Source organism: Ursus americanus, chromosome 8, assembly GCF_024610735.1.
Source record: "Ursus americanus isolate L20-20 chromosome 8, mUrsAme1.1.p, whole genome shotgun sequence".
NCBI classification, from domain to species: domain Eukaryota; kingdom Metazoa; phylum Chordata; class Mammalia; order Carnivora; family Ursidae; genus Ursus; species Ursus americanus.
Window position 1 is genome coordinate 17,639,768 of NC_142134.1, and position 13,462 is coordinate 17,653,229.

General features: G+C 45.8%; 1 protein-coding gene across 11 annotated transcripts in view; it reads left to right on the top strand.

Moving 5' to 3' along the window:
• Nucleotides 1-13,462, top strand: part of WDFY3 (WD repeat and FYVE domain containing 3) — a 262,486-nt gene that overhangs the window by 241,064 nt on the left and 7,960 nt on the right. For all 11 annotated transcript variants that reach the window (XR_015725422.1, XM_045790948.2, XM_045791003.2 and 8 more), the window contains 7 exons: nt 27-174; nt 1,511-1,665; nt 2,608-2,766; nt 5,785-5,964; nt 9,068-9,250; nt 10,355-10,451; nt 12,988-13,311. Coding sequence is in view for 10 of the 11 variants with exons in the window: in XM_045790948.2 (XP_045646904.1) it covers nt 27-174; nt 1,511-1,665; nt 2,608-2,766; nt 5,785-5,964; nt 9,068-9,250; nt 10,355-10,451; nt 12,988-13,311 (1,246 nt within the window). In the remaining variant the exon portion in view is untranslated. The remainder of the gene's footprint in view (nt 1-26; nt 175-1,510; nt 1,666-2,607; nt 2,767-5,784; nt 5,965-9,067; nt 9,251-10,354; nt 10,452-12,987; nt 13,312-13,462) is intronic.

Below are 13,462 nucleotides of genomic sequence, written 5' to 3' on the forward strand. Positions count from 1 at the left end.
AAACGTGTCATCCTCTCTCATCCCAGCTATTTAAGAAACCTCATCCACCAAAGCGAGTGAGGAGCCGACTGAACGGAGACAGTACGGGCGCCTCTGCCCCCCCGGGGTCTACAAGTGACAAGATCTTTTTCCATCACCTGGACAACCTGAGGCCTTCTCTAACACCTGTGAAAGGTGAGGTGACAGGAAGTCAGCCTTTGCTTCATGATTCTGTGGGAGTAGGTAATAATCCTAGTTCAGCAGTGACACATGTGCCTTTCAGCATTAGTGTCGTTGGTGATAAGGGCTATACTTTTTGTGATAAGTCACCAAATACTTGTTAGATTTTCTCCTTTTCCTTTTGGTTTGGTTTGGTTTAGATTTTTTTTTTTTTTTTTTTTTTTTTTTTTTGCCTGTTGGATTTTTCATCATAAAGAACCAAACAGGTTTCTCCTCCCTCCTAAGATATCAAAAACGCTAATATACCAAATCGTGTAGCTCAGCTTGATATTATGTATGGAGAGAAACCTTTGTAATCTTCCTTTATATGTGCTGCTAATTTAGAAATAGCAGTAAAAAGACTGCATTTTTAATATGCCAGCTAAAAGTATCTTGTCTTTTATCTACCATGGTTATGAGTTATCTAAAAGTACTTTTTCGGGGAGCCTGGGTGGCTCAGTCTGTTAAGTGTCTGCCTTTGGCTTAGGTCATGATCCCAGGGTCCTGGGATCCAGCCCTGAGTCAAGTCGGGCTCTCTGCTCAGTGGGGAGCCTGGTTCTCTGTCTCCCTCTGCCCCTCTCCCCCACTCATGCTCACTCTCTCACTCTCTCAAATAAATAAAATCTTAAATAAATAAAATAGTTTTTCAAGTGGCCTTTTTTTTTTTTTTTTGAATGAAGAAAGGTTTTTGTGAAGTCTTGAAGTTGGCGCTGTTAAACAAATTTAAAGATTGGAGTATCAAATTCTGGTTAATTGGCTAGGCTACCAGCTCTGCCATTTTGGTTCATGACACAGACTGCCCTGTGCCAGCTCCACTCACCACCAGTGACAGTTATGGAGCACTGGTGTGCTGAGCAGTGTTGAGGGCAGGGCAGGGAGTCGGACCTCTTGGGGGATGGCATGTCCTTCCTTCAGGAAGTCTAAGGCTGGATATCATTTGGGAGGTGCTGCAGGCCTAGGTTGGTTGAAGGTCTGTGTATGGCATTCCAGAGAGCTTCCCAAATTACTCTGTGTGGTCCTAATGATCAAGAAGACAGGCCGATTGCTAGGAGCCAAACTCACGTGTGTCAGGAGACAGGAAGTCTGGGAGGAAGCCCTGCAGAACACCTGTCAGGGTCTCTGTCCATCACCCAGTGGAGACTCAAAAGCCAAGCTCTCCCTCTAAGGTCATTTTGTCCTAATGTACGTGTCAGGAGGCTTAATTCACATGAATATTTGAGATGACAGTCCCCTGTAGGATCATGAGGTTCATTTTCCTTGTTCCTATTCTGATCTGTTGATTTTTTTTTTTTTTTTTTTTTTTTTTTTACAGAACTTAAAGAGCCTGTGGGCCAAATAGTGTGTACAGATAAAGGCATTCTTGCAGTAGAACAGAATAAGGTTCTTATTCCACCAACCTGGAACAAAACTTTCGCTTGGGGCTATGCAGACCTCAGCTGCAGGCTGGGAACCTATGAGTCAGACAAGGTTTGCATTGTTTCTTGCTCACTCATTTAATCTTGCTCTTTTGTGGTTTGGATGTCCTGCTTGAAAGGGGTGGGAAGAGCCCAGGCCAAGGGCTAGTCACCTGCTCCTCCAGAGTGCAGAGGAAGGGAGAGCTTCACCGCATCAAATCAGGTTAAAGGAGCTAGTGGACAAGCCGGGTTTCCTACAAAACAAGCCGCTTTTGAAAAAGTTGTGTACCGAGCTCTAGCAGTTTCCCTCCCACTCGAATTCCTCCAAGAGGTCCTAGCCATCCAGGTAGTCAACATTCCTGACCACTAAAAGAGCCTCCTTTCGGTGTGGCTCACCATCTGGCCCACTTACCCATTCAGTACTCTTAAGTGGCTGGTAGAACACCTGTCAGCCCATCGCCCAGGCGGCGCAGCTCCTGTGTGGAGTCCCACAGTAGCCCTTGGAGAGCCCTACGTCGTGGCCGTCCGGTGCCCTGTGCTTGCCCTCTGCCAGGCCCCTCCCAACGGCGGGGGGGATCTAGTTTGCGCACGTCTGTGCATTGTGCTGTGACACAACTCTACTTAGAGAACCTCGTTAAACAGCAGCACTTACGATTTCTGTTTACCTCTAACTGGCTACAGCAAGCACATCCTTCTAGCGGATTATCCCCTGCATCGTACACAGCATCACGCAGTCCGAACGTCAGTTTCCGGGACTGGAGAAACTGGAGACACCCAGTAGGAGTAAATCCTTTTTATTATGGTTTCTCACAGCAACTGCAGTTAGGAGGCCATAGGGCTAGTTCAGGGTAGAGCCTCAGTGAAAAAGCCAAAGTGAATCCAGCCCAGAATGTACGTGGGCATTTGCCCGTGAGGCGCCTGCGCGGGGGCTCTCCTTCACTCAGTGCGCCCGTCGTGATTCAGAAGTTGATTGTACTTGATGGCGTGTGCGTCTCACATCTGTTTCATTTTACAGGTAGTGACTGTTTATGAATGTTTGTCTGAGTGGGGCCAGATTCTCTGTGCAATCTGCCCCAACCTCAAGTTGGTCATCACAGGTGGAACGAGCACAGTGGTGTGTGTCTGGGAGATGGGCACCTCGAAAGAAAAGGCTAAGACCCTCACTCTCAAACAGGTAACGGAATAAACGGAAGAGGGACATACTCCATCTCAGCAGCCTGCACTCTAGAGAAACCACAAAGCCGCTTTAATCCAGGGTGTTTCAGGCATAATGGACAAAATCAAAAAAATATGTTATTTTGCTAGAAATGGTCTTTAAAAAAAGGAAATGAAATCAGACGGTACTGTTTCTAAAAATGACCTAAGCTGGTCCTTTTGTAAAATCTGAAGCAAGCTGTCTGCAGGTAATATATTTTTAATATGGGGAACTGGCAGCTCAGTCGGTTGAGCATCCAACTCCTGACTCTGGACTTCGGCTCGGGTCATGATCTCGGGGTCGTGGGATCAAGCCACGCATTGGGCTCCACTGGGTATGGAATCTGCTTTGGGATTCCTTCCCTCCTCCTCTCCCTGCACCTCTGCCCCTCCCCATGCTTGCTTATGTGAGCCCTCTCTCTGAAATAAGTAAATAAGGGGCGCCTGGGTGGCTCAGTCAGTTAAGCGTCTGCCTTCGGCTCAGGTCATGATCTCTGGGTCCTGGGATCGAGCCCCGCATCGGGCTCCCTGCTCAGCCAGGAGTCTGCCTCTCCCTCTGCCTCTTCCCCTGCTTGTGCTCTCTCTCTGTATTTCTTGGTCTCAAATGAATAAATAAAATCTTAAAAATAATAATAATGAAATAAGTAAATAAAAATCTTAAATATATATATATATATATTTTTAATATATTTAAGTAATACAGTTGAGCCTTGAACAACAGGGATTTGGACTGTCCTGGTCCACTTTCATACAGACTTTTTTCGATAAATCTAGTACAGTGCTGTAAATGTATTTTCTTTTCCTTATGATCTTCTTAATATGTTCTTTTCTCTTGCTTTATTGTAAGACTACAATACATTTACAAAATACCTGTTAAATGACTACCTATGTTATCGGTAAGGCTTCCAGTCAACAGTAGGCTATTGGTGATTAAGTTTTTTGGGAGTCAAAAGTTACACATAGATTTTTGACTGCATCAGGGGTCGGTACCCCTAACCTCCATGTTGTTCAGGGTTAGCTATGTTGTATGTAAATTGGATTTTTCTAATCCAAATTATATTTGCTATTGATTCATATTCATTTTCTTTCTGGGTGATTTCCATTTGGCCGAACCAGTATCTTTGATTCTTTTTTTCTCTTTCCTCATTTATCATTTGATTGCGTACTATGTATTTACTCCCATAGAATTTTACCTAACGCAAGAAACCTTTTATAATTAGGGCATCCTTTTTTAATATTTGATTTGTGAGTGAATTTGCCATACAGTTTTTTTAATGCAGTATACATCTAAGTGTGTGACACGGGTTTGAAAAACAGTGTAACAATAATATCTGTCATTTACTGAGCATGTACTATTGCTCAGAGCACTGTGCTGGATGTTTAAAAATGTAAAACTCCAATCCTCACAATCCTGCAACGTAGTTTATAAGCCCTGTTGCTTCCTGAAAATACCACCGCTTGAAGAGATTCGGACACATGCCCAAGTCACAGTTTGAGTAGAGCCAGGATGTGAATTCAGTTCTGTCTGACTCCAAAGCTGTTTTAAAGCCAAATTCAGACAGTGGTGTCTTCAGTGGCTGTGGAAAGGATGGAACCCCTTTTTCTTATACCACAGGTCATATAAATAGGCCAGAAACTTCATTGGTTGCTGAATCTAAAGATGGGCCACGTAAAAAGATGCAGTGTCGACATGAGCAAATACAAGGTTGACATTGTAGTTCGCTAATCCAAACTCTCTTGTTTACAATATTTTCCATTTAGAAAATAGGCTTTGAAGCTAGTGTGCCAGCCAGTAACCCCTCAGTAGAAGGCACTTATTATAACAGCCTCCTGGGGTTTGCTAAGCATACAGAAAGGATTTATGTATGACAAAATTTGTAAGTCAACTCATTATTTAAATAGTTAAATACTCAGGAATTCTTTTTTTTTTTTAAGATTTTATTTTTTTTATTTATTTGAGAGACAGAGTGAGTGAGAGAGAACACAAGCAGGGTGAGGGGCAGAGGGAGAAGCAGACTCCCCACTGAGCAAGGAGCCCCATGTGGGGCTTGATCCCAGGACCCTGGGATAATGGCCTGAGCTGAAGGCAGATGCTTAATGGACTGAGCCACCAGGTGCCCAATACTCAGGAACTCCTAACAGTAACCTGAATCTTCTTCTCTGAAATGCTTGTTCTCCTACATTGCCAGTTCCCTGTGTCCTGTTTCTCTTCATGTTCTAGCAAAAGACAAAAGTTCCTGTTCTAGTCTGAAGAAGATCTCTTGGGCACACATGTGTCCAGGTCAGTAATAGGAGCTCAGTACACTTTGCCTTTATCTTGCTAGGACCATGTACCATCACCGTGCAGGGCATCCAGCTGTAGTTCCTTAGACTAACAGTGGCTTAAAAGAATCAGTGCCCAGTTCCTTAGACAGTGGCTTAAAAGAATCAGTGCCCAGGGGCGCCTGGGTGGCACAGCGGTTAAGCTTCTGCCTTCGGCTCAGGGCGTGATCCCGGCGTTATGGGATCGAGCCCCACATCAGGCTCCTCCGCTGGGAGCCTGCTTCTTCCTCTCCCACTCCCCCTGCTTGTGTTCCCTCTCTCGCTGGCTGTCTCTATCTCTGTTGAATAAATAAACAAAATCTTTAAAAAAAAAAAAAAAAAAAAGAATCAGTGCCCAGTTTAAATTCTGTACTTTTGGGGGACCATAACTGATGCAGCTCCATGTAGAAACGGGATGAAGAAACCCAAGCTGGGTGGCAGCTGCCATTCTCCCTTCTAAGATTCTAGCCCAGATCCGGGAACAAAGTGATGTAAAAATGGAGGTTAGAGCCTCTGGAGGCCCCCAGACTTCTCTCTCCCCCCAGCGGGATGAGGCAAGGACAGTTGGCAAAGAAGGCTTTGCAGAAGCTGCTGCTCCCAGCACGTGCTCCCCTCATAACTAGTGCAACCAGGACCTTCTGGAGCCCTTCAAGGAGCGCACTGTGATCAGCCTCGTTTTTTCTGTTCTCCTTCATAGGCCTTACTTGGCCACACAGACACTGTCACCTGTGCCACAGCATCACTGGCCTATCACATAATCGTCAGCGGGTCCCGTGACCGAACCTGCATCATTTGGGATCTGAACAAACTGTCATTCCTAACCCAGCTCCGAGGCCATCGAGCTCCAGTTTCTGCTCTTTGTATCAATGAATTAACAGTAAGTAGTCAATTGCCCACTTGGTTTATGGTTAGGAAAACAACTGTTGCTGGCTAATGTAAACAAAAAATGACTCTGGTGTTTTCTGGGTTGAAAGACACTCATTTCATAAATGCTAGTACATGTTCCTTGACTTATGCAGAAAGCAAATGGATATTAAAGTTTGTCGCTCAGAGGTTATTTTGTCTTAAAATCCATTCACTGCTGCATACTTTGAAGAGCAAGATTTGGTTCAAAACAACATTCTAACTAGAATAAGCTTTTTTAAAAACAAGGAATTTGTAGGATCTGTTAAAATTGTGTTGAAATTTTTATGAAATACATTCAGATTCTTTATTTATTATGTAGGGTGAAAAGAATAACATTTGGGTAACCAGACAAGCAGAATTGTTATAGAACTATTTTCAAAGTTATCCCAGATTTACCAAAGGATATTGTCTCTTCTCAAAAATAAATATTTTATGTATAAATAAATGAGTCAACCTAAAATAAATACACTGGCCTAGGAGTCCCCATGGAGACCATGCCTGCCTAAGGTGGGGTGAGGGGAGGACAGTCATTGCTTAGGTGTGTGGGGAAGCAGGGCAACACACTCGTTGTCCGAGCTCAGGTTTTTGTGGTTATACAAAGACTGAGGTGTCTGAGGGACAAGTGACCACATTCGTATGTTGGTGATGCCCACATACGCAAATCAGTCTTGTAAACTGAGCAGAACTCCCAGTCTCACTGCTTCTTAGCTATGCACACTCATTCCCTGCCTTACCCTTAGCACTGTTCTGGGGTCTTCTTGTGTGACACCAGGTGGCCACATCTTATCACCGTCCACACAGACAGCTTTCCTTTGGAGGAATACAACATCCTTAATTTCCGCCAGAAGATACTACGTAGTATGCTCTTAGTCAGGTACCTTGTAGTCAGTCAAAGAAGAAGGAAAAAGAAATTCAGTTGTAGTGAATGGCAGGTAGAGTGTCTGATAGTAGAGAGATCAGAGCCGGCAAGGAGCGGGGAGTGTGCAGGGGTAAAAGTCGAATTCATTTTTTGGTATATCTGAAAGGTTTAAGATGCTTTTAGAACAGCACCTTGGCTTGGCCCGACAAACACTTGTCCCTAAGAGCTTTACGGAAACCTCAGTGCAACAGAATGGCTCTGTCCTAGCGGGGTTGCTCTGAGTCAAATGCTTCATGGCACTATTTTGAGTGCTTTGTTTTAGAGCTATTTTTCACTTAAATACTGAGGATTTTATTTACAGTCAGTTGTTATTCTGCAATGGATTGCTGTAGTTGCAGCAAACACCACAGATGTGTTTGATTTTTCCCTTTTACAGTGCTTTGGTAATCCCTTAATAACGCATGAAAAGATTTCTGTTTCTGCCATATTTTTGCAGCCAGTATCAAGTCTGCTTTATTTCAGTCTGCATTTGGGGCGTAAGCGACCTTGCAGCTGCCCTTTAGCCCCTCCTGTTATGCTCTGCGCTGGTAGCCACAGGATTTGCTCTAATGCTCTCTAATTGAGGCACTCTGGAGTACTGGATGAGAGCCTCGCGCAGGGCAGAATGGAGCAGCGAGCGGCCTTTCGTCTCTTGCAGAGACTGAGGCCATTAATTACAGCACAGCTGCTCACACTCGTTGTCCGAGGTGGTTCAGTGGCTGAATCAGAGGTAGACACAGCCATGCTTGGCTAAGTATCACTTTTGTTTGGGTTTTGGTTTGGTTCTTGCTATCTTGATAGAAGGACAGAGAGAGAAAGAGAACAGTAGCAAGACCAGCACAGAGGGTGGTTTGGGAAAGCCCCAGGCCTCCTTATCTTGCCGCCCTTGGCTCCCCCTTCTTCCCTTCTTTCTTGAATTGATGCTGCTGTTCCAAGCTTCTAGTTCCCCCCTGCTTCTGATGGCCGTTTTCCTATTTTCATACGTCCTCATGTGCCTGCTGACTGTACCGAGATTCCCCAGGTCATTTCCAGAGTCAGTGCCTAGCATCGTGACATCCAGGCTGTCTGAGGGATAAGCAAGCTTGGGGGCCAGAAAGGGCTGGATTCAGATCTTAATCGTGTGGCGTTAGGCAAGTTACTTAAAGTCTTTGCCCCGGACTTTGATCCCTACTAACGTGTTACTAGTAATAGCTGACCTCACAGGTGTTGAAAGGATGAAGTGGAATGTCAGAAGTGTCCTCTACACTAACTGACACAGGATAGATGCTTCGGAGGCATCTTCATTCCTGTAACAGGAATGGGTTGGATTCTCACCAGGTTGGGTAGAGCCCCGCCTGGTAGAGTTTAAGGGAGAAAGCTTGTTCTTTTCTAGCTTTGGAACTTAAAAAAAACCTGAGTTCACAGCCTAAGGAGTCTGCAGGTTTATTCAGTTGGCCAAGAAGTGACCTATATTCCAATTTTCTTCTTTTTTTCCTCAGTCTCCTCCCCTTATTATGAATACAAATTGTAAAGTAGGATTTTATAGTGTTGCCAACATTGAAGAGAGATACAACTGTATCTAGGCTGAAAGATTTCTCTTCTGCCTTGTGCTGTTGGTGATTGGACTCGTTTTGTAAAATTAAGCAGAGGTGGATTTGGGCTGTAAATGAAAGTATGATTAGGTCTTGAAAGCAATGGGAGGCACAGGAGTAGTGCCTCACCCCCTTAGGGATGAGGAGGAAAGGCAGCTTTCCCAGGACTAAAGTGTGACACAGCAGTGTGCTGGAGCATAAGCCGAGAGCGTGGAAGGGCCCCTACCTTGTGTCCATACGAGGTGGCTCCTTGCGAGCCACCAAAGAACTTAAAAGGTTTTTTGAGAGCTAGGAGTAAAGTGTGACACAGCAGTGTGCTGGAGCATAAGCCGAGAGCGTGGAAGGGCCCCTACGCTTGTGTCCAGGTAAGACCACCCCAGCCACGGTATCCGTTCACCCGTGAATTCTGTAAGAGGTCTCTTTGTTCGGGCTATGTCTTTAGGTCAGCAAGCACTGAATTCCAGGCTGCCTCAGAAATTCCGAGCCACCAGTCAAAGAACTTAAAAGGTTTTTTGAGAGCTAGGCCAAAGATTCACTTTGCTTCTGAAGCCAGAATGTGATATGAAGGGGGCAAAGAGAGTGACGAGGTTGTCTTACCTTCTCAGGGGGACATTGTGTCCTGTGCTGGCACGTATATCCACGTGTGGAGCATCAACGGGAACCCCATCGTGAGCGTGAACACGTTCACGGGCAGGAGCCAGCAGATTGTCTGCTGCTGCGTGTCGGAGATGAACGAGTGGGACACACAGAATGTCATAGTAACGGGACACTCGGACGGCGTGGTCCGGGTGAGTCCTGTGCGAGAAGCATGCTCGGTGTCTGCCTCCCGGTTTACCTGAGACTCGTGGAGCTGTCCATGGTGGGGAGACACCTGAACAGGTTGTGGTATTAGGAGCAAACTCTTGCTCAGATTCAGACAAGCCTCAGCGGCTGTGTTCTCAGACCCGGGGAACGTCAGGGACTTGGCCCCTTTCCTGACCACTAAGCTGATCTGTTAGTGCCACTTAGCACTGGACAGCTTCACCCAGGGGCACTTAAACATGATTTCCGTGTCACAGTAGATTGTTAAAAATGGAAATTGCAAAAGTATTGGCTTTTCGGCCTCTTGGACGGTTTCTTGGAGAAAACAGGGACTGTCTCTTGTCTACAGAGAATCACAGCTGGAAAATGCTCCAGTCCCATCTGGAATCCTAGAAGATTTACCCGAATCCTAGTTTATCCTTTTCATAGTTTTCTTTGGTTTGGGCTTCTGCAGAAAATAGAATCCACAGAATATTTACCTTTACAGTCTTTTCAAACATTTGGGTCTCTCTCTCAGGAAGATTTTCCTTTGTGCCTATTTTCTTGAACTGTGCTCTTTGTAAAAGCAGAGAGCAGCTGATTGCTGCCCTGTATTCATGGTCACCGGCCAAGCGAAGATGAGGCTCTCAGCCCCCGCCACACCACACCCTGCACCTCAGACAACAGGCACACCCCGACGTCTGCTCTCTCCAGAGCGGTGTTTCAGATGATTTCATTCTTGAGGCATTTAGGGAAAAGCTCCATAGCCAAATGCATTTGGGGATCCTGCTTACTTCATGCCTTCATGCGTGCAAGGCTCTCGGGTTTTTGCTGGAAAAAAATGTGCTTAGTTGAACAATGTTTTTCCAACTTCCTTGACCACCATGCTTTTCCCTCTGCCATGAAACACCCATTAACATCTCCTGGAACCCGGTTCGGGAAGCACTACTTCTGTGTACACAGTCCTCTCCCCCAGTTTTCAAGAGAGAGGGAAATTTAATCAGACACAATAATAAAAGATAACTGTTTAACCCCAAGAGCTTATCTTCAGTCACATGTAAATTGTTTCTTTAAGCTGCTTAACTTTTATTTTCATACTTACTTAAATTCAGTTTTGGAGAATGGAATTTTTGCAAGTTCCTGAAACACCAGCTCCCGAGCCTGTTGAAGTCCTAGAAATGCAGGAAGACTGTCCAGAAGCACAAATAGGTATTGGAAACTTTCTAATTATTCCATAGTTTTCATATTTCTTTTTTGTTTGTTTTTTTAAAGTCACTGTGGATAAACTTACATCAGACAGCAAGAACAGTAGCCTAAGGTCAGGTGTGGCTGTTAGAAGCACGACTGCTCCCCAGCACGGGAGGTCGTGGGGCGGGCACACCAAGACTTCGCCAGCTCACCAGGCAGTGCTTGGTGTCGGGGCTTGGCTTCCTCATGCTAGTAGGGCAAATATAGCTGCTAGCTTTCCAAAGTACCAAAGGCTCGGGCTTTCCGTTCTGCAAATACAAAGCACGTCTGGAGGGCACAGTGGTGGACAAATCTGATGGCCGCCAGTCCCACATCTGTTCTGCTCATCGCTTGTCACACTCCGTGTGGGTGACAGGGTGGCATCATGTTTGTAAGGTATTCACGGAGGCAGATCAGAATCCCCTCCCTAGGCCTGCCTTTGAAAAGGGCTTTTACTCAAACTAAAGCCTGGTGCTCTGTACCCTTAGTATTATCTGAGGAATACAGAGATGGATGATTGCTTTACCGAATGACTAGAAGCCATGCCATAAACCCAGGCTGAGACCCGCTTTGGGCTGCTCATCTCCAGGAAAGGTCCCCCCCCCCCACCCGATGTAGAACAATCGGTACAATAGACTTCCCCGAGAGGAACAGAGTGTTTTGTTTTGTTTTGTTTTGTTTTAAGATTTTATTTATTTATTTGACAGAGAGAGAGCCAGTGAGAGAGGGAACACAAGCAGGGTGAGTGGGAGAGGAAGAAGCAGGCTCCAAGTGGAGGAGCCTGATGTGGGGCTCGATCCCAGAACGCCAGGATCACGCCCTGAGCCGAAGGCAGACGCTTAACCGCTGTGCCACCCAGGCGCCGCAGGAACAGAGTTTTAACTTTGACCTTCAGATTGCTTCTCCATGATTAATTTTTGTACACTGAAAATTCCGCATGAGTTTGATGACATGAAGGAAAGGACTTATTATCAGAAAGGCATAAATCATTTCTCTTTGTAAGCCAAAAATAGTTTCTACTTTCATTGCCAGAAAACAGAAATGATCCAATGGGCAGGGCATTTTAATACTTTATTACCTTAATGTAAGTTTCTGCATAGTCCTTTGCAGCTCCACTAAAAAGGTCATCTGGGCATTTGGGAACATAAAAATCCAGTTCAGTTCAGTAAGTATTGACACAAAAACCTTTTTGTGTCAGACATTGGATTAAGCAGTCCTAGGAGAAGTCTGTCCTTTCCTTTAACAAAGTTTTAAGTGAATAACAGCAGAAGATGAGAAGAATAAGATAGAAGAGGTCACATTCAGGAAGGAGAGATATTGGTATGTCTTCTTTCTTCTTATATATTCATATCCTGGACAGAGTTTGATAGAAGTGGCAGAGGGGAGAGCAGCCCACAGGGGAGGGTTGACTTTGGACAGCATAGGAGTGGCAGGCTCGAGGGCAGTCACCTGGGTGAAAGGGAATGCAAGCCCGTGGGTCACTGGAAATGAAAGCCACTTCTAAGACTGCTTGGCAGTGAAGACCTTAAGCCATTGAGTCATAAGCCATTGAGTCATAAGCCATTGAGATGAAAAAAAATTAGCTAACTAGACTACTAGTGTTAGTACAAGGAAGGCAAACTAAGTAGTTTGTCTTGCTAAAAAAATTAGAGTGAGCTGGTACTTAAAGACTTGTTCCTGCTCTCCTTTTTTCACAATTCTGTGTATTCGTTTCTTATAAATTTTCTCTCCAGCAGACTCTATCGCAAGAGAGTAGGGAGTTGAGTCGAGGAAATGCATGATAACAACGGGACGAAGGAAAAACCCCACAGCAGATTAAAGCTTCCATCAGTAATTGATTCACGTAGATTGTCATTTATGCTGACTGCCACATGGAAGGCACCGTGCTTGGGGCCCCTTCTCTCAAGCTGACCACTATCTTGTAGAAAGATTATCCAGAGGTAATAGTTCGGGGTGAGAATTAAGACACAAAAGGCATACAGCTGTTCAGGGAGTCCAGGAGAGTGAGACTTGCTTTCGGCTGCAGCCACCACCACGTACGATTTTGGAGAAAGCAGTGTTTGAGCCGTGCCCTGAGGGTTGGGTAACACGGGAACACAACGAGAAGAGGGCGCTAGTAGGGCCAGCGGCACGCGCAGCCTTCCCTGTGAGGGGGAGCAGGACTCTGCGGAGAACAGAGTTGGCGCCGGCCAGCCGAGCTGTGGTAGTGAGTGTGCGGCAGGCGCTGAGAAGTTCGCAAAGGCAGGTTTGGGCCAGATGGTAAAGCAGGAATGCCAACCTAAGGATTTTGGCCAAAGCATTCTTTGAACTCAGAAATTCCTTTTTTTTTTTTTTCCTTTTTGCTTTATGTAATCTAGCTGAAAATTCTGGTGTGTTTTTTTTATTATTATAACTTAGCTTAAAATGCTATGTATATCATGTCTTACCTTGTAGAAGAAAAACAGCAGTGGGACAGAGCTGGGTCTAAACATAATGTATGTGTGTGTGTGTTTTCTCCTTCTCCCCATGCATTACCCAGGGCAGGAAGCCCAGGACGAGGACAGCAGCGATTCGGAAGCAGAAGAGCAGAGCACCAGCCAGGACCCCAAGGACGTGCCCAGTCAGCCCGGCAGCAGCAGCCACAGGCCCCGGGCGGCCTCCTGCCGAGCAGCGGCCGTCTGGTGCACCGACAGTGGCTCCGATGACTCCAGGCGCTGGTCCGACCAGCTCAGTCTGGATGAGAAGGACGGCTTCATATTTGTGAACTATTCAGAGGGCCAGACCAGAGCCCATCTGCAGGGTCCCCTTAACCACCCGCACCCCAACCCCATGGAAGCGCGGAATTACAGCAGACTAAAGCCCGGTAACTAGGCGTGTGGTGTCCATTTCTTGTTCCTTGTGGGTGGTATGAGGGCTGGTAGAGTGAGGCAGCGGGCTTTCGTTCTCCCTGCACCCCGTCCCTGTGACCTTAGCCACCCACAGAGAAGGCCTCTTCAATGTCTTACCCCACGACG